Source organism: Helianthus annuus, chromosome 14 (assembly GCF_002127325.2).
Source record: "Helianthus annuus cultivar XRQ/B chromosome 14, HanXRQr2.0-SUNRISE, whole genome shotgun sequence".
Taxonomy (NCBI): domain Eukaryota; kingdom Viridiplantae; phylum Streptophyta; class Magnoliopsida; order Asterales; family Asteraceae; genus Helianthus; species Helianthus annuus.
This window is the reverse complement of record NC_035446.2, coordinates 85,580,411-85,601,245: the sequence shown is the minus strand read 5'-3', so window position 1 is coordinate 85,601,245 and position 20,835 is coordinate 85,580,411. Positions and strand designations below refer to the sequence as shown.

The 20,835-nt window shown below is 39.6% G+C and overlaps 1 protein-coding gene and 1 long non-coding RNA gene across 2 annotated transcripts; one reads left to right on the top strand and one right to left on the bottom strand.

Moving 5' to 3' along the window:
• The first annotated feature begins 1,634 nt into the window (after positions 1–1,634).
• Positions 1,635–3,205, top strand: LOC110908565 (UDP-glycosyltransferase 75C1). Its single transcript, XM_022153509.2, has one exon. The coding sequence runs from the start codon at positions 1,707–1,709 to the stop codon at positions 3,060–3,062; it is 1,356 nt and encodes a 451-aa protein (XP_022009201.1). The 5' UTR covers positions 1,635–1,706; the 3' UTR covers positions 3,063–3,205.
• Positions 3,206–6,567: 3,362 nt separating this feature from the next.
• On the bottom strand, positions 6,568–8,351 carry LOC110908564. The gene is made up of 4 exons (XR_002574718.2): positions 7,972–8,351; positions 7,711–7,880; positions 6,981–7,295; positions 6,568–6,867 (listed from the first exon to the last, which is right to left on the bottom strand). It is a non-coding gene; the product is annotated as an uncharacterized LOC110908564 (long non-coding RNA).
• Positions 8,352–20,835: the final 12,484 nt, after the last annotated feature.

The window sequence follows — 20,835 nt, the reverse complement described above, 5'->3', positions numbered from 1 at the left end:
AAGTGGACACAGATCAAAACCTAGCAGACCCGTTTACTAAGCCCATGACTCAGGACAAGCATGATCAGCACATGGGTGCTATCGGTCTTAGATTAGCTAGCAGTATGTTTTGATTTAGTATTTGGATGTACGAACTTTTAACAGTTATACTTTTGAATTCAATTTTGATTTACTAGTTAAATGCAATTTTGAATCCTATAACTGTGTTCGATTTTAATACGTTTAATCCGTGAATCTTGCATTCTAAACTATCCGTAGTCGGTCAGACTCGTGGGAACGATTCTGAATTAAGACTATTCTGACTTTGGACTCAAGGAGTTGACTTCCAAATTCACAAACCTCATTATGAATGACGTTGGATGTAACTCGCATCAAATCATCTTCATGGATCTTAGTCATAAGATGCTTTGATATTGGTATACTCATTTAGTATCCTTTGACCTGAGATACATATTAGAACTTCCGTTTACCAAGGATTATTCTTTGATTACTGTCAACCGCTGTCGCGTAACTGCCAGTCATAAAGGCTTTAATTGGGAATAGTTCTGAAGTTCAGTGGGAGTTGTATGTAGTCGATATGGGATTCTGTACTCTTACATGAAATGTAACAGTTAGACATTGTGGCGCCCTCGTTGATTCAAACTGGTGAAGTGTAAGGCCTTACCCAAACTTACTGTGTGTTTGTTCGGACCACTTTGACTCTTGATCGAGAACAATAATAATTGAACACCATGTGAGAATGAACTTAATCCATGTCTCATTGATTCAATTTATGTCTTTTACAGAAAGGATGAATGACAACAATTACCATTAGTCTATTGTCTTGCAATAGTAAGTTGTTACTAATTGCAAGGTGTTTTGGTTAATGACTTTAAAGTGTCATACCTTGTTGGGGGCAGCCATGTGCAGCTAGAGCACCGCTGACTGTCAGCGTTGAGGATTTTATCGAAGGCCGTCCAAGTGGGAGATTGTTGGATTTATATGTACGGGTTCGATAAGTCAACGCTGCTGACCGAGCTATGACCCGTAAGAGTTACACCTTGGGCAACGAACATTAAATCCACTTAACTTGGTTAACTGGTGACCACGAACAATTAATAGAACGAAATATATAATTATCTAGAATAATTATATATCCACGAAAACGGGATTTAATATTTATACGGGTTATAAATAATATAACGTTTAATTACGTATTTAATTAAACCTTGTTTTTCGGGCTTCGTATCGCATTTGGGCTTGTACTAGACGTGTTGGGCTTTAGTGGCCTAAGAGATGATTAGAGGTGATTGCTAGGGTTAGTATTATTAACCTAGCATATATCTTATATAAACTCTAATCACAAACTCATATGAAATAGCTCGGTGGCACGATAATACTTCAGTGGCACGATAATACTTCAATGGTCCGTCAATAATTCAATTTTGCCGTTAAAAAAAATGGTAAAACCATGAGTTTGAGATTTTTATTTCACATTTTTAGATTCGTGTAACACGTGAACTAAGCTTTATCTAACATGTGATTAAGTTCACAATTTTCAACAATTGAAAATCTGAAATCAATCCCACATTAATTGCTTATGGGCCTATTTACTTTTATGATGATGCCATAGCCACACAATTCCACATGAAGCTATCTCACATTTAATATATACAAGTTATATGATGCCGCTCAGTAATAACCACCAACCACCCCTCTGAGGCGCAATGAAAGGCCACCAGAAAAACAAAGTCCTGATTATAGCCTATCCAACCCAAGGCCACATTAACCCATCCCTTTGTTTCGCCACCCGTCTCCTTAAGTTCGGTGTCAATGTCACCTTTTGCACCAGCTTCTACGCCATACGACGCATTGACACACAAACCACCCATCACGGTCTTACCTTGGCCCCAATTTTTGACAGACACCACAATGGCCAACAACCAACTTTGCAACAATTCTTCTCAGATTTTGCCACAAATGGTGTTTGTGCGGTCGATGAAATCATTAGGTCCGCAACGGCCACAAGCCAACCCTTTGACCACTTAGTCTACACCACTGTTGTACCATGGGCAACACAGGTGGCTGCTGCCCATAGTTTGGAGTCCACTCTCCTCTGGTGCCAACCAGCCACTCTCTTAGATATATATTATTACTATTTTAACGGCTATCAAGATTTAATATCTTGTAACAACAACCCAACATTTCCAATAAATTTACCAGGGCTTCCACCCATAACCACTTCCGACCTGCCGTCCATTTTGTTGTCTTCTTGTCCTAAGGAACAACAATTTATAGTACAAATTTTAAAAGACCATATTGATGCCGTCAAGATAGCTCCACGAATACTTGTCAACACTTTTGATGAACTTGAACTCGAGCCCATCAGAGCAATTGAAAAACTTGTGATGCTTCCGGTTGGACCCCTCATGCCATTGGAATTGTTAGATGGAAGAGGCCCATCAAACAATTCATTTAGCTGCGACTTATTTGAAAAACCAGAGGAAGATTATGTCAAATGGCTTAGCACGAAGCCAAAATTGTCGGTGGTGTATGCTTCATTTGGAAGCTTGTCAACTTTATCGATAGATCAGGCGGAGGAGATGGCATCTGGGTTGCTTGAAAGTGGGCGGCCGTTTTTATGGGTGATCAGAGAGGGTGACCAATTAGTGAAATTGAGCAAGATAGATGAACTTAAAAAGCAGGGAATGATAGTGAGTTGGTGTTCTCAGGTTGAAGTATTGAACCACGAAGCAATTGGGTGTTTCCTGACGCATTGTGGGTGGAATTCGACAATAGAAGCACTGGTTGCCGGTGTTCCAACTATAGCCTTTGCACAGTGGTCGGATCAAGTGACTAACGCGAAGATGATTGAAGATGTTTGGAAAACAGGTGTTAAGGTGAAAAGGAGGGAGAGAGATGGAATGGTGGAAGGGAATGAGATCAAGAGGTGTGTGGAAATCGTGATGCAAGATAGGGAGATGAGAAGAAATGCTGAGAAATGGAGAGAGTTGGCAAGAAAAGCTCTCAATGATGGTGAATCATCCACCCTCAACCTCCAAGCTTTCTTGTACGATCCTTGAAATATGATAAACTAATAAACATGAATGCATTTCTTGTTGGTTTGTGAAAGTTCTTTGATCTTCGCTTGTTTCATTCATTTACGTTTGTTCGTTTATGTGTGTCTATCAATTTATTGAAATTACTTTATTAGTTCTTAGTGATACTAATTGGCTCATCATTTACGTTTTTGTTTGTTACTTAAGCTTGTATTCAACTTGCTTCTAATTGGTGTTCTTTTGCGTTTATATATGTTCATTTTGAATATTAACAAATATCATAAACGAACACAGACAATTTATCCTCTTAATAAATGAATAAGAACAAGTGTTTGTGCTTGTATATATAGTTTAAGTTAAATGAACAAACACAAAAAATCATCATTTGTATTCGTCGCTTAATTTGTAGGACAAATGTTGCATTCACTCGCTTAATTTGTAGGACAAATGTTGCATTCACTTGCATGTATCCATACCCTTCAAATCTACAAAGTGACTAAAATACTTTATATTAAATACAATTTAGTTCTTTTTTTTTTTTTAAGTAAACACTATATATATAGAAAATTACACAGATGATGCAATGTGTTTGAAATGTGTATATCCCTTTGAAGTTAAGGGCTTTAGTTTCGTAATAAACAAAATGTGTAGATTTAGGAACAAGATTACTAGGTGTCTCTCCCTGAAAGTAGCTTTATGCTTTGCCTATATCCCATGTTCACAAACCCAATCAATAAATTTGCTATGGTTGAGATTTTATTGTGTATGTTGTTGTTGATTAGTGAATGTCTGAGTTAACCGTTCTAAGAAAAAAAATCAATATATCAATAATCAATAATAAAATAAAAGGAATGATTGGATTTAAGAGTTTTTTTAATTAGAAAATTTCTGCAGTGCACGTATACTACTTAATCTGGACAACTAACCAAGATGGAGCTGTTGTGTGCTATTGCCGGGGATCTAAGTCGCAATCATTAAAATAAGAAACAAAATAATAAACACCTTTATAACGTCATTGAAAACTTTCCATAACTCGTCGTTTTGAGAGGATACAAGCAAAGTAATGCTGAACGCCTGAACAACTTTGCTGAGCTTTTCACCTGACATGCTAGTTTTGGACAAGTCACAACCAGTAGGGTTTTGACCCCATAACATGTTATTCTATTTTATTCGGAGTAACAGGCCGTCTGGTATACTCTAACTTTGATATGCGTTAATCATAGTTGGCCTCCGTTAACACCATCATACTGTTCCTATGAGGTGTTAAGGGACGTTAAAAGCTTCACGTGTGAAGGAGTTAACTAGGTGAGAGAGAGGGGGATGATCAAGTATTGGGAAATTTGCACATACACACAACATTCTACATATTTGTATTTTAACTCATTTAGAGCATTCATATCCAACCCCCTAAATTATGTGAGAAGGGTTTTTATTTTATGAAAAGTGATTGTAGGTGGTTGTAAGTGGTTGTGAGTAGAGAAGACATAAAATGTTGTTGTTCGCTCATGACTTTATAGCCTAGTGATAAGGCTTTGGGACCAATAGGTCCTGGGTTCGAGTTGCACAAGGGAGGTTTTTCCATATTTATTAGGTTTCCTCCTGAATTGGTCTAATTGCATTCTCTAGTGGAGATGAATATGATCGGACGGTTCTGCTGGTTACACGATGATACTCCAGTGGTCCGTCAGTGATTCAAATTTGCCGTTAAAAATGTTATTGTTCATCTGTAAATTTGAGGGGAACGTTATTCACCATTGATAATTTTTTTAATATATTTTGAAAGTGGTTGTGGGTGGAAGAGAGAGAAAATATAATGATAAGAGTATTAAAAAGTATTATTTAATTAAAAATGAGAGAGAAAAGATGGTGATTTTTAGTGTAATATAGGTTAAAAATGAGGGGTTAGATGTGAATGCTATTAAGGGGTGTTAATACGGGTTAAACCATTTTCTTGGTGTGAGGTGAAGTGAAAGAGAGTAAAAAGGGTGACGTGACCCTTATCTAGTTAAGGTGCGTGAAAATATGTATTCCTTGACCTAAAGAGTTGATATGTTGTATGAGGGAGGTTCATTTGAGAAGAAAATTAAATTGAGAATAAAAAGAACAAAGGGTACAATTGTAAAACATTAAATAGTTTTCTCTCATCTCATTTATTATTCTTTTTGACTAATTAATTAGTCATAATGATTATCATCCTCCACACTAAAATTTTTGCCTAGACATATCAAAATTTATCCTACACGTTTTTTAAATTTATCCTACACAACTCGTAATTCATCCTACACATCTCATGATTTATCCTACACCTTAAATTAATTTTTTCTTCTTTGAAAAGATATATATTTTTTTAAAAATAAGTTGCAAATTTAATTTAGTTAGCTATTAAAAAGGAAGACTAACTATTAATGATATATCTAATTTTACTAATATACCCTTACACTCATATTAAATACAAAAATTAAATGAACTAAAATAAAGCATTCTCATCGGTTGAAATTTGTTCTTTTTTATTCTTACAAAATATTTCTTCTCATTTGAACCCTCCACTATGTTGTATACCAAATATCTAACATAAATATTTTTGGTAAATAGTAACTTTGTACGTAGCAATATACATACTTAACTTTGAAAGTAAAATATATACGACAAATTTATCCTATATTAATTTGTAAAAACTTTAAAAAAAAAATTGATATGTATACTATATCAAAATACCCTAGTTTATTTTTACATGTATATTTAACAAAAACATAAAATCCAGCTATATTGTAGCTATATTTTATAGTTATTTATATTGGAAAAATTAACTGAATTCCCGCTATTTATGGCTACATACCCTGTAGCGACCTTTAACCTATACGCTACGCGATTCGCTATAGCGACCATAGCGATTGCTATTGACAACTATGCAGGTATCTATGAACTCAATAAACGTTTAACTTTCACGAAAAGAATGTGGGATGCTGAACATAGCCAGGTTCATAGAAGATACAAGGTGGCACAATAGTCAGGGGCGGATCTACCATTAATGATCGGGTTCCCAGAAACCCATTCGGTTTGAATTTTTTTTTTTTTTTTTTTTATAAATGTATAAAGAAATCATAGAAAGGAACCCATAAATAAATTAAGGGTGAACCCATTATAAAAGTATATAAGTTGTTTCAATGGTGTAGCGCCTCCTCTTTAAGCAAGAGGTTCCGAGTTCGATTCTTGATTATCATCTCCTAAACCCATTTTTTTTACCGACAGTCCCCATACATTGACAAAATAGCAAAGTAAAAAAAAAAGCAACCTAATCGCAAATTAAGAATAGGTGAGAGGGGCAGGAGATGGGTGAAATCATTAGATATAAACTTTTTATAATATGGTAAAAAGATGATGGAATAAAAATTGTGTTTCTTTAGATGATAATGTCTAAATATACAATGATGTTGACTGATGATTAACGTGTAATGTGCTAATAGTTTGATTTTTTTAACTTTAAAACTTTAAATCATCGTTCCTATTAGTTTATTCTCAATTTTCAAAGTTTAAAATAATTTCACTGTATTCAAGTTTCATTTTCAATATATGATTTATGAATTTAAAGAGATTGAAGTACTGAACCGAAAAAGTTGGCCGCCAAAAAAAAGTGACCCGACCTAGCCCGAAAACCCTAACATATGGTTGTGAAACTTTGATCAACAAAAAAAGTGAACCCATAGGAAAAAGTTCCTGGATCCACCACTAACAATAGTAATTTGAACATTACCCCAAGAATGCCAAGTACAGCAAGATGAACATGAGATGATATATATGCCAAATACCATGGCAACTCCTTCTTGCATTCCTGCACATAGCGACGCACGAATTACCAAAATTAACCTTAAAGAGTTATATGCATTATGCAACAAGTTGAGAAGCATAAAATGCGAAGAAAACACACATAATTTTGGTCTTTACCAAGTAGTATTGCATCCGGTGAAGTAGGAGATGCGGTCGGAAGCTGTGACTCTTTAAACGAAGGTTCTTGAATAGGTAAACCCACAGTTTCTACGGGGTTATCGAAAGAAAACCTATACCGACCACACACAATACCTTCGACTACTTAGTGCCCTTTCTCCAATATCTCCTGCCTCTAAGACACTATCGTCGTCAATTTCATGGTGGCTAGATCCATATCGATTTAACGATCGCCTTATGAAGGACGAATTTGTACTACTAATATGACGATTCATTCAGCCCATGATCCATTTTACTTTGACAGCCTTTTTCCTACTGCAAAATTCAATCATAGTATACATATAAACATGGTCCATAACAGCTTCACTTATACAAGATCACAAAAAAACTCAATTTCCTAACAGCTTATGTCACCTGCTCCACAGATTAAAAAAAAATCCATATGTTCATTTACTATTACAATCATGTTGCATTCAAATTGTATGAAAATTTAACACATTTTCAACTTAAACCCACATCTAAATACCCATCTAAACACAATTTGTTTACTTATAAACAAAATCATGTTGCAAACGAATCACTAATCATACAAAAACACATGACCAAAATACCAAATCAAATTTCATCAAACAACAAACAGAATTTGTTACTTTCAAACAGAAACCTTAGAAAAAAATTATGACCAATTCAGATCAAGTTAAAAAACCAATAAAGTAATTGTAAAACTCACCAGCGCAGCTACCGAAACGACTCGTAGAGAGCAGCAAGAATGAAATAATCATTTTTCCACACAATTATTTATTACTGTATCCAACACAGGCCGGAAGAAACTGACATAAACGGTTCCTAAGCCTCTGATGGTTCAAGTCGTCCAGTCACCGAGAACCACCGTCACAGTCCCTTATCAAGATCAAATATACGAAAACTGAGAATCAATAATTTAATCTAAACATCTAATCAGAATTATAGTGTAAGTGTACACGAACCTAACCTTAACAATCGAGGATTGCCTCAAATAGGCTCACCCTTCGTCGGAGCAACCATCACTTGGACCTCAGTCGCCAACCCATGTATGAACCCTAGCCGACGATGTGTGGTGTCACTCGAACCATAATCGGTTGAACAAACACCACCGATAGCAGCGTTATTTTCCACTCAAGTTATGAACCCTAGTCGACGGTGTGATGTCGGTTGAACCAACACCGCTTTAACAATCAGGGAAACGAACATCACCACGAGGATCATCGTCCTCTGTACCGTCTATTGATGCGCTGCACGACCCGAATACGTTACCGGAGCCTTGATGGAGACTCCCTTCCTCTCTCTATCTCGCAACTACTCATTCTTCTGCTGCCTCTCTAGCATCAACAGCTGTCCACATAAGTAAATACCTAAGACCATGGGGTATGGTGAGGCTTGGGTTTGATATTTGGTGACATGTGGATCTTGAATATTACAAACCCAAAGCCAAGTTTTTTAGGGGTATGGTGGGGCTTGGGTTGGGCGTGGTTGGACGACGTGGCCTAGCCACATCAACATTTTTTTATATATATTTTTATTTATAACTACATAAAAAATAAACATACATATTTTTTTTTAAAATACATAAACATACATAATAATTATCAAAATAAAAAACAGTCATTCTTCGTCGTCTTCGTCGGTTTCGAACCCGGGAATTGTTGAAACATGTTCCACCAAATCAGCTCGAAGGTTCTGATGTATATCCCTTGACTTTATTAAAAACTCATTTGCCGCTTTATCTTCGTCTGTTACGTTACCTGGTTGGGGGTCATCATCATCATAGTAGGTTACGATCGCTCTCCAAAATCATGTTGTGAAGAATGATACATGTGTACATCACGTTTCCAATTTGATCCTTGTCCCATAGTCGACAAGGCATTGCCAATATTCGCCACCTTTTCTTCAAAACACCGAATGCTCGCTCGACGTCTTTACGAGCAGCCATCTGGACCCTGTTAAACTTTAATCTCTTTGGATCTGAGGTACCGTGTCTTGTGAACGATTTTACGAAAACCCCCCACTCTGGGTAAATCCCATCAACTAGGTAGTACCCGTACATGTACTCAACCCCGTTTATAAAGAAAGTTCCTTTGGGTCCTATACCATTTACCCGATCATTGAAAAGAGGCGAGTGGTTTATGATGGTAATATCATTATGTGAACCTGGCATACCGAAGAACGCATGCCATATCCAAAGATCTTGGGATGCAACTGCTTCAAGCATGATGGCTGGCACCCCGTGAAATCCACTAGTGTGAGCGCCTTGCCATTGGGTAGGACAAAGTTCCCAAGGCCATTTCATACAATCTAAACTACCTAGCATCCCGGGTAGCCCATGATAATCTGCGTGATGTTCCAATATTTGTTGCATGTCACTGAAGGAGGGCTTTCTCAAATATCTTTTCCTATAAAGTTCTAGAATACACGAACAAAAGTTGTGAAGAGTTTCTCTAGCTACACGTGCAGACATTTTTAAATAGTCATCCATAATGTCCGAACTATTGTCGTACGCTAACTGCCTAAGTGCGGCCGTGGCCTTTTGCCACGTACTAAATCCTAATTGCCCGGTTACATCGAGTTTTTGTTAGAAATAAACATGTTTCTCCTCAAGATCTCTAGATATTATTAAAAATAAGTTTCTACTCATACGAAAACGACGCCTAAACATTTTTTCATCATACTTAGGTTCCACTGAGAAGTAATCGCTTACCAACAAATCGTTAGCAGTGTGCCATTCACGAGCGATGTACCTTCTCCTCCATTTAGGTTGTTGAGTCTCTTCCTCATCGTCTTCGTCTTCCACGATAGCTTTCACCACCGCCGCGATCGTTTGTAGAAATATTTCCGCACCATCGTCAGATGATGATGACGATTCACTATAACTTGAAGAACTCATAGCAATATTGTGTTTTATGTGTTTGATATTGTGTGAGAAAAATGTTAAATGTGGTAAGTATTTATAAAGGAATTTTTTTTTAAAAAAAAGTAGCCCCCAACGGCTAGCCTAACGGCTAGTTTTAATGGTCCAATCACAAACCGCCATGTCACCTTGCTCCCCCGCCCGGCTTGAAAGCCAAGCCCCAAGGGGCCACATCCCAACCCAAGCCCACCCGGGGTGGTGGCTTGGGCGTTTTACCCCAACCCAAGCCCCATACCCCATGGCCTAACGTGCCAATGGCACTGTACATAAGAATCGACGTGTATTGTTATCTCTATCTAATAATAAAGCAAATGAAATGAATAGTAGAAGCATTGCTGGCTTTACATCATTTGACCACTGGGAAACAACCCACGCGTCATTTGTTATCCTTAGTCACTGTCCAACCCTCCTATACACAATTACCATCCATTGTCAGGGCCGGTTCAAAATTTTTTAATTTTTTCTAGGCCGAAAGCGGATAGCAAAATTGGGGCCCTTTTTGTAAACGAAAAAAATTACTATGAATCTATTATTCATATATCATCTTTGTGTACGCATAATTATAGATCATAAACCTCAATGTTAACAATTTCAAAGCTAAAATTACCAAAATATAATATATTTTCTTAGAACTTGAGGCCCTAGGAAAATGGAGGCCTAAAACTCTTGCTTTATTTCACTCCCCCTTGAGCCGGCCCTGACCATTGTGTTAATAAACCACATTTCTCAAATCCATCATCTACTGAATAAACATGCATTTCTCAAATCCATCTCAAATATGGTTTGATTAGGCATTCGGGCCTCCAACCATTGCCGGCAATTATCTCGGACCTTCTGATTGAATCAGGATTCCGATAGTCGCTTCCGACGAAACTGGTGATTCCTCTAAATTGAGCGTCCTCCGCAGCAATCCATCGCTTCCATACTCCAGAAGCGGTGGTAAGTGATGGTTTGAAACCGAAATAGCGGAAATGAGAGATCTGAGGACAGGCCCGTCGGTTATTTCGAGCTAAGGCAACCGAGTCTTAAATGGTACTGGTAGCCGATCTATTTGCATGTGTGTAATTCCGGAAAATCGCAGTAGGATTCAAGCATTTCAGTTCTGATTCCCAATTGTTCGTTCCTTTTCTAACCACTAACGCTCAAATCCCGATGAGCTAGAGACTGTTGAAGAATGTTTAGGCGTGTTCATGTGACAACCCGAATTTCTGACTTTCACTTTCACACTTATTGCACGCTGAATTTGACCGCTTAAATTGGTTGACTTGTAACTGTATATGTTATATGATAATGAAACGCGTTGTAGTTATTGCTTGTATGTGATTATGTATTAAAATGAGACTTAGTAGAAAACCATTAACGGTTTACACATGAATAGGCCCGACGAAACACAAAAGTGTTTCTCCAATAATACCTCGACGAAACAAAAGACCCGTCAATTTGTTGAGGCCCAGTTACGGCCCAAATTGGTGTGCGTAAAAATATATATATTAGATTAGGGGATCAGTTATCAAATACAAAAACCCTAGAGCCTTTCCCTATTGACGGCAGCCTTCGTGAACCCCAAAGAATCGATCAAGACATTCTTTGATTCATCGTGGTTAGTGCAAGTCTTCTTTGTCGATTTTGTGTTTTGTCGATTCTGTGTTTCACTATGATTATTTGAATATTATGCTCGCATGTATTCTGTTATGATAATTCTTGTAATAATGGTCGGCCATGGTTATTGATTTTTGTAAGTTAGGGAATCCTCATAATGGTCATGATTATTCGGTCCAATAGTAATAGATCTAGAATGATGCTTGTCGGCCAATATATGAATATTATACTTGAATATGTGATGCTACACATGTGCCGCCATTTTTACTATGATTATAACCGAAATTGTTTTAAATATTATATGACCATAGGATGGCCCAATGAAATTTTGAGGTGAGTTGCAATGTCGCCCAACAGGTGTTTGAAATTGCTTGTGACTTATTTATTAACGAAAGGATTAACCCTTCAAAAGTTGTCAAAATTGCCAACCCACATTTCTACCAGCAAAACGTGGCCCGTCCACATGGGTTGGCAAAGGGTGTCCATTGTCTTTGCGGTCTTAGCAGGTGCAGGAAAGTAAAAGCGGCAGGATCACAAAGGCTTCATCCCCCAAACAGAGGATCCCTCCACCTTTTGTAATCCTACCTATTGTCCAAAGGATCCAGGATCCTTAACCCTAAAAACTATTGTTCAAAGATTACAGACCATCAACCACAAAAACTACTACCAAAATTTAAAAATTGGGCTCCGGCTATGTCTAGAAGTTTCCATCATTGCCCAATCTTGCAGCTCAAACCTTCGCTGCACCATCACCACCAGCTCCACTTGCTTCACCCTGATCCTTACCAGCATCTCCACCTTCAAGCATAGGGATATCCTCAGCATCATCATCATCCTCCAACTCTGCCAGCCTTGCCTTCCAACCTTCCACGTCCCATGTACCTTTGTCAAAGGAAGGATCCTGAGCCTCTGCAGCCATTTGCAGCTGGATCTTATACATGGTTATCGCAGCAGAGACCTTAGCATCCTGGGTGATATCATGCTTCTCGTAGTCAAACTTGATCAATGCTTTGACAGCTTCATCCCTGGTAGCCCGGAGCTCCTTCTCAAGATCGGCTATCTTGAGATCCTTCAGCACACCCATCTGTTGGAGGTCGGCAATTTGGCGATCCTGATCTTCAACGTGGTTAACATAAGTCTCTATTTCAGTAAGTTTCTGCAAAAACAACAAGATATGACGTCAGACACAGGTGATCCTCAAAAACCATCAGGATAACCAACAGGGGCAGTGATCCTAACCTCGTTGACAGAATCAAGAAACTGCTGACGAATCAGGGGAAATCCTTGGAGATCCTCAGAAGTCTTCCTCTTCTTTCCCTTACCCCTAATGGGTAATTTAGGAGCTGAAGCAGAGGGACTAGCAGCAGGAGTCTTCTTCTTCGAAGACTTGACGTTGGCAAGATCATCAACCCCAAACAAGGAGGCAGACTTGGCGGACTTAGCAGATTTCCCAGCACCTACACAATCAAAACAAGATAAGTCTCCTAACTAATTTAATACTTTTGCATAGAACTTACTTTTTGGTAAGGATACTTACTTGACATTGTGGCAGATGCGGAGGATACTTCTTGTGAATCTTGGATGGTGACTTGAAAACTTCTGGTCTCAGGATCAAGCTTCTTGAAAGCTAAAACTCTCTCTCTTGCAGCAGGAGTTAACTTGAGATGAGTAACGGATATAGCTGAAAAAACACAAAAGACAAAAAAGACATTAGTGATCCTCATCATAAGAGACAAGTCTGATGGTGATCCTTCGAGGATCCTCTATCCTACCATGAGTAGCCCACTCCTTGGGCAGATCCTCCCCGTTAGGGATGGTATCTCTCCTAACAAAGAAGAATCGTCGCTTCCAGTTGGTATCATTTTTTGTGACCTTAAAAACAGGGTGATCCTCTCCAGCTTTCCGTTTCAACAAGTATCGACAGGAACCAAATGTGGTAAGATCATATAACTCGGCCAGCTCCGGCATCCCTAAGTCAATCCCCTCCTGCTCGATGATCCTCTCAAGGGTACACAGAACCCTCCAGATCATCGGCATGGCCTGGATATAGGACATACCGGTCAGAGAAAAGAAGGACTGGGTGAAGGCTGGAAAAGGGTATGAATATCCTATGGTAAACGGAGTTGCAGGAAAGGCCACCCAGGCGTCGGAAACGAAATCACTCAGAGCGGTGGGAGTAAAAGACTTGAAGACGGTATCCGCCGGAAAACAGTGACGGATCCTATCAACATGAGCATCGGTAAAGCAACATCTCTCCGTAGGAGAGTCCTTAATGATCCCTTGGCTTTTCAGGGGACTGCTCTTCTCGTGATCCTTATGGGGAGAGTTTCGGAGCAACATCCTCACAGCAAAATAAAAACAGGGAGCAGAAAAACAGAGTAATAGGAGGAAGAATGAAAAAGAAAAGAGAATACCTGATCGATCTTCGGTAGAAATTATAAAGGGAAGTTATATCGAATTTAAATGCAGAGTGATCCCAACCCTATCTCCTATTTATAATCATGATTTGCAGGGATGTCACTTCATTGACGTAATGATCACAATGGCTAGTCCGCTTATAACGGCTAGTTATCCGAGTAGTCCGTTGAAGATAAGATCAGAGCAAAATATAACTCATTAATTTACAATAAACTCCTTATATTTTGGGGGCAATTGTTAGGGCTGGATTTTTATTATACGTGATCCTTATACGTGATCCTAACCAGTGATCCTTGTTTCTTTGGCAGACAGTGATCCTCAGCAGGACTTCAGGATCAGGATCATGGACCATCAAAGGATCCTCATGCTAACAGTTACCTTCGTTTAAAACAATGTTATTTTGCAGGAACATCTAGCAGGATACGCTCTTAGCATCATAATCAAGGGACGCGTCTTCACAATTATAGCATGAGCTTAATCGAAGATAGACGTTGCAAAGAATATGGAAACTTAGCTTGATTTATGGGCGGCAATTTAGGCTAGATTGTCTTTTATTTCTAAAGGGGTAATGAGCTGATTATTAGTCTTTTTACCTAAAATAGGTCACCTACACTTGTATAAATACCACTCTTCCTCATTTGGAAGAACACACGACGACACACAACACAATTCTCACACGCTTAGACACTCGAAACTATATTTTTCTTATATTGAAGTTGGTGATCGGTAGTTGCCGTCACCCGAGGTTTTTTATGCCGGAGATCATACATTGATCAAGGGCTTTTTCCTCGTATAAATCATTGTGTCTTTGCATATTTCTCATAAAAGTGATCCTTTACTTTTGTAATTAACCAAGCATCATACCCCGTTTACATAAAGTTTGGTTACATTATCCTTGTGTGATTTTTGACCAAAACAGTATTATATAAGCGATCTCTTGCAGGACCATATTTAAGATGTATCGAGGATCCTGAAATTGAAGAAGTGTTGAGAGACTTCCATGAAGGAGATTGTGGAAACCACACTGGGGGCAGAGCATTATTCTCAAGGATCCTTAGAACAGGATACTACTGGCCAACTATGAAAAGGGATGCTGTAGAATATGCTAAAAAATGTGATCCTTGTCAAAGACACAGCAATATCCTCCATCAACCAGCCGAATTGCTACATCCTATACCATCCTCTTGGCCATTCATGAGATGGGGGAGGGATATAGTTGGCAAGCTCCCTAAAGCACCTGGTGGAAAAGTATTTATGCTTGCCATGACTGACTACTTCTCTAAGTGGATAGAAGCTGAAGCTTTTGCTCAAGTCAGAGAAAAAGAAGTTATATCCTTTATCAAAAGAAACATTATAACTAGATTTGGCATTCCCTCTGAAATTGTATGTGATAATGGTTCCCAATTCATTGGAAGCAGAACCACTAACTTTTGTGACAGTTGGGGAATTAAGATGATAACATCAATACCAGTTCATCCACAAGCCAATGGTCAAGCAGAATCATCCAACAAGATCATCAGCAACAATCTGAAGAAGAAGCTAGGATCCAAGAAGGGGAAATGGGCAGAGGAGTTACCTTATGTGCTATGGGCTGATAGGACAACTCCCAAGAATGCCACTAGTCAAACACCTTTCTCTTTAGTATTTGGGGCAGAAGCAGTGATCCCAACAGAGATGGTGATCCCAACTGCTAGAACAAGTGCTCGTGATCCTGAAGAGAATGCTACAATCCTGGCTCAGGATTTGGATACTATTGAGGAAATCGGGGATCTGGCTAGGATAAGGATGGCAAGCTACCAACAAAGAATGGCTGGTGCTTACAACAAAAATGTTAGGATAAGGAAGTTCCAAGTCGGAGATATGGTGTTGAGAAAAGCATTCCAAAACACTATCAATCCTGCTGACGGGAAGTTAGCACCAAAGTGGGAAGGTCCTTACTTGATTGAAGCTGAAGCAGGAAAGGGGGCATACAGATTGCTAACCATGGAAGGAAATTTGTTACCAAGAGCCTGGAATGCTGTTCACTTAAAGAAGTACTTTATGTGAACATGATCCTTCAAGCATGTGATCCTTACATTGAAGTATCCTCGAAGGATCCCGGTGATGTCAGTGATCCTTACTCTGGTAATGTCCTTATCTTAAAACTATTACATTTCCTTACTTTTTACCAAAGGATAAGGATCCTGTATCCTTCATCCTCTTCTCACGAACCATTTGAGTTATGATAGTTCAGGTATCTACAGCATATCGTCAGAGATCTTCAAAAGCAACGCAGATCCTTGGGTTCAACCCCAGTTATCCTTGGGATTATCCCCAGTTTCCGCCAGCAGCGCACGATGATCCTGATATAGTTCACGTCTTTGGGACCAGTACCCACTTCCGGGGCTGACAACCTCATCGTACTGGCTATACCCAGGATCCTACGTATAATGGTAGACGTACCATACATCCGTTCCTAAGGTTTCTAACGTTTTCACGTTAGCTAAGGTTTTGACATTTTCATGTCACTAAGTTTGGATAGTCGCCAGTAAGGGCCATACTCCAGTTTACATACGATCCTTTGGGCTTGTCCCCAGTTATCCTTTGGGCTTGTCCCCAGTGATCCTTTGGGATCATCCCCAGTTATCCTTTGGGCATGTCCCCAGTTATTAATTTATCTTTTACATTGGCTTAGTCCCAAGTTATGTTCCGTTTTTCAGGTTCTCGAAGTTAAACAAATAAGGATCCTTAATCCTTATTATCCGTTAGAATTTCACTTTTGGTTATCTTGATTAAAGGTTAGGATCCTAACTTGGATCCTCAGGTATGATCCTTGACTATTCTGATTATACTGAACAACCCTTACACTTTGACAACTAAACCTATGATCCTTGAAATTGATTGCTTCAAAAATCTTCAGTGTCAGGATATTTGATCTGGGATCATATCCTAAATTTATTAAACATGGTTTGCTCAACTCTTGTTACTCTAACAAATATATTTCTAAAACAAAATGGAAAATAAGAAGACAAATAAAGGATAACAACACGAGATAAGCCAGAAAGATTAAAGTTATATTATTAACAAAAGGATCTTAAACCCTTTCAAAAAAGTTGTCAAAATTGCCAACCCACATTTCTACCAGCAAAACGTGGCCCGTCCACATGGGTTGGCAAAGGGTGTCCATTGTCTATGCGGTCTTAGCAGGTGCAAGAAATTAAAGGCGGCAGGACAAAGGCTTCATCCCCCAAACAGAGGATCCCTCCACCATTTGCGGTCCTACCTATTGTCCAAAGGATCCAGGATCCTTAACCCTAAAAACTATTGTTTAAGTACAGACCATCATTGTTTCAAAACATCACAACCATGAAAACCACTACCAAACCTAAAAAATTGGGCTCCGGCCTAGTCTCGAAATATCCATCATCGCCCAATCCAGCAGCTTAAACCTTTGCTGCTCCATCACCACCAGCTTCTCCACCCTGATCCATGCCAGCATCACCACCTTCAAGCATAGGGATATCCTCAGCTTCATCATCGTCCTCCAATTCCGCCAGCCTTGCCTTCCAACCCTCCACATCCCATGAGCTCTTGTCGAAGGCAGGATCCTGAGCCTCCGCAGCCATCTGCAATTGTATCTTATACATAGCAATTGCGGTAGAGACCTTGGCATCCTGGGTGATCTCCTGCTTTTCGCCATCCATGTTGATCAGCATTTGAGCAGCCTCATCCTTTGTAGCCCGGAGCTCCTTCTCAAGATCAGCTATCTTAAGATCCTTCAACACGCCCATTTGTTGAAGGTCGGCGATTTGGGTTTCCTGATCCTCGACATGGCCTAGGTATGTCTCTACTTCAGCAAGTTTCTGCAAAAAGGGAAAAAGGTAAGATCAGGACCAAGTGATCCTCAACGAAACAGAATATACAGACAGGATACTCAAGTAGGATAGCAAACAGGGGCAATGATCCTTACTTCATTAACATAATCAAGAAACTGCTGGCGGAGCAGGGGAAATCCTTGGAGATCCTCAGAAGTCTTTCTCTTCTTCCCCTTACCCCTAACAGGTGCTTTAGGGGCCGAAGCAGAGGGACTGGCAACAGAAGTCTTCTTTCTTGAAGACTTGACATTGGCAAGTTCATCAATCCCGAACTTGGAGGCAGACTTAGCAGATTTCCCAGCGCCTACACAATCAAAACAAGATAAGTTTCCTAACTAATTTAACAGTCTTGCATAGAACTTACTTTTTGGTAAGGATACTAACTTGACATTGTGGCAGATGCGGAGGATACTTCTTGTGAATCTTGGATGGTGACTTGAAAACTTCTGGTCTCAGGATCAAGCTTTTTGAAAGCTAAAACTCTCTCTCTCGCAGCAGGGGTTAACTTGAGATGAGCAACGGATATAGCTGAAAAAACACAAAAGACAAAGGAAAAATTAGTGATCTTCATCATAAGAAACAAGTCTGATGGTGATCCTTCCAGGATCCTCTATCCTACCATGAGTAGCCCACTCCTTGGGCAGATCCTCCCCGTTAGGAATGGTATCCCTCCTAACAAAGAAGAATCGTCGCTTCCAGTTGGTATCATTTTTGGTGACCTTAAAAACAGGGTGATCCTCTCCAGCTTTCCGTTTCAGCAAATATCGATAGGAACCAAACGTGGTAAGATCATAAAGATCAGCCAGCTCTGCCATCCCTAAGTCAATCCCCTCCTGCTCGATGATCCTCTCGAAGGTATACAGAACCCTCCAGATCATCGGCATGGCTTGGATATAAGATATGCCGGTCAAGGAAAAGAAGGATTGGGTGAAGGCTGGAAAAGGATACGAATATCCTATGGTAAACGGAGTTGCAGGAAAGGCCACCCAGGTGTCGGAAACAAAAACGCTTAAAGCGGTGGAAGTGAATGACTTGAAGATAGCATCCGCCGGAAAACAGTGACGGATCCTATCAACATGAGTATCGGTGAAGCAGCATCTCTCGATAGGAGTGTCTTTAATAATCCCTTGGCCTTTCAAGGGGCTATTCCTCCGGTGATCCTTGTGAGGAGAGTTCCGGAGCAACATGTTCGCGGAAGAATATAAAAGAGAAAGGAAAACAGAGTAAGAGAGGGAAAGAAAAGAAGAAGAATACCTGATCGATCTTTCGGACAAGATTATAAAGGGAGTAGCTCTTAAATTTAAATGCAAATTGATCCTAACTATATCTCCTATTTATAATGATGATCTGCAGGATTGTGACATCTATGACGTAAGGGTTGCAACGGCTAGTTCGAGATTAACGGCTAGTTATCCGAGTTGTTCGTTGCAGATAAAGATCAAAGCAAAATATAACTCATTTATTTACAAAATCACTCCTTATATTTTGGGGGCAATTGTTAGGGCTGGATTTTTACAATACATGACCCTTACGTGTGATCCTAACCAGTGATCCTTGTTTCTTTGGCAGATAGTGATCCTCAGCAGAATTCCAGGATCAGGATCACGGACCATCATAGGATCCTCATGCTAACGGTTGCTTTCGTTGAACTTAATGTCATTTTGCAGGAATGTCTAGCAGGATCTGCTCTTAGCATCACGATCAAAGGACGCGTATTTACAATTATAGCATGTGCTTAATCGGAGATGAACGTTGCAAAGGATATGGAAACTTAGCATGATATAAGGGCGACAATTTAGGCTAGATTTACTTTTATTTCTAAAGGGGTAATGAGCTGATTATTAGTCTTTTTACCTAAAATAGGTCACCTACACTTGTATATATAACACTCTTCCCCATTCGGAAGAACACACAACACAATTCTCACACGCTTAGACACACATTACAATAGTGATCCTTGTACTCAGCTCATTATCATCCGAAGTTGTAACCATATTTTTCTTATATTGCAGTTTGGTGATCGGTAGTTGCCATCACCCGAGGTTTTTTATGCCGGAGATCATACATTGATCAAGGGCTTTTTCTTCGTATAAATCATTGTGTCTTTGCATATTTCATACTGAAGTGATCCTTTACTTTTTCAATAAACCAAGCATCATACCCCGTTTACATAAAGTTTGGTTGCATTATCCTTGTGTGATTTTTGACCAAAACAATCACCCTGTTTGTTATCCTGACAGTTTTGAGGATCACTTGTTCCTTATGTTATTGTTTGTTTTCCTTGCAGAAATTTGCTGAGATAGAGACTTATGTTGGCCACGTCGAGGATCAAGACCGCCAAATTGCTGACCTCCAACAAATGGGTGTGCTGAAGGATCTTAAGATTGCTGATCTTGAGAAGGAGCTCCGGGCCACCAAGGATGATGCTGCCAAAATGCTGATCAATTTTGATTATGAGAAGCATGAGATCACCCAGGAAGCCAAGGTCTCTGCTGCAATAACCATGTATAAGATCCAGCTGCAGATGGCTATGGAGGCTCAGGATCCTGCCTTCGACAAAAGCACATGGGATGTAGAGGGTTGGAAGGCGAGGCTGGCAGAGCTTGATGATGATGAAGAGGCTGAGGAGATCCCGATGCTTGAGGGTGGATAGGCTGGCAAGGATCATGCTGGAGAGGCGAGTGGAGCTGGTGCAGCGAAGGATTGAGCTGCAGGATTGGGCGATGAAGGAAACTTCTAGACATAGCCGGAGCCCAAATTTTTTTTGTTGAGTGGTTGTTGATGTTTTAAAACAATTATGGTCTGTAATTTGAACAATAGTTTTAGGGTTAAGGATCCAGGATCCTTTAGACAATAGGTAGGATTACAAATGGTGGAGGGATCCTCTGTTTGGGGGATGAAGCCATTGTGATCCTGCCGCCTTTTAATTTCCTGCATGCTATGACCGCACAAACAAATGACACCCTTTGCCAACCCATGTGGACGGGCCACGTTTTGCTGGTAGAAACGTGGGTTGGCAATTTTGACAACTTTGAAGGGT

Coding starts and splice junctions, on each gene's coding strand:
- LOC110908565 (XM_022153509.2), top strand. CDS start 1,707: ATGAAAGGCCACCAGAAAAACAAAGTCCTGATTATAGCCTATCCAACC.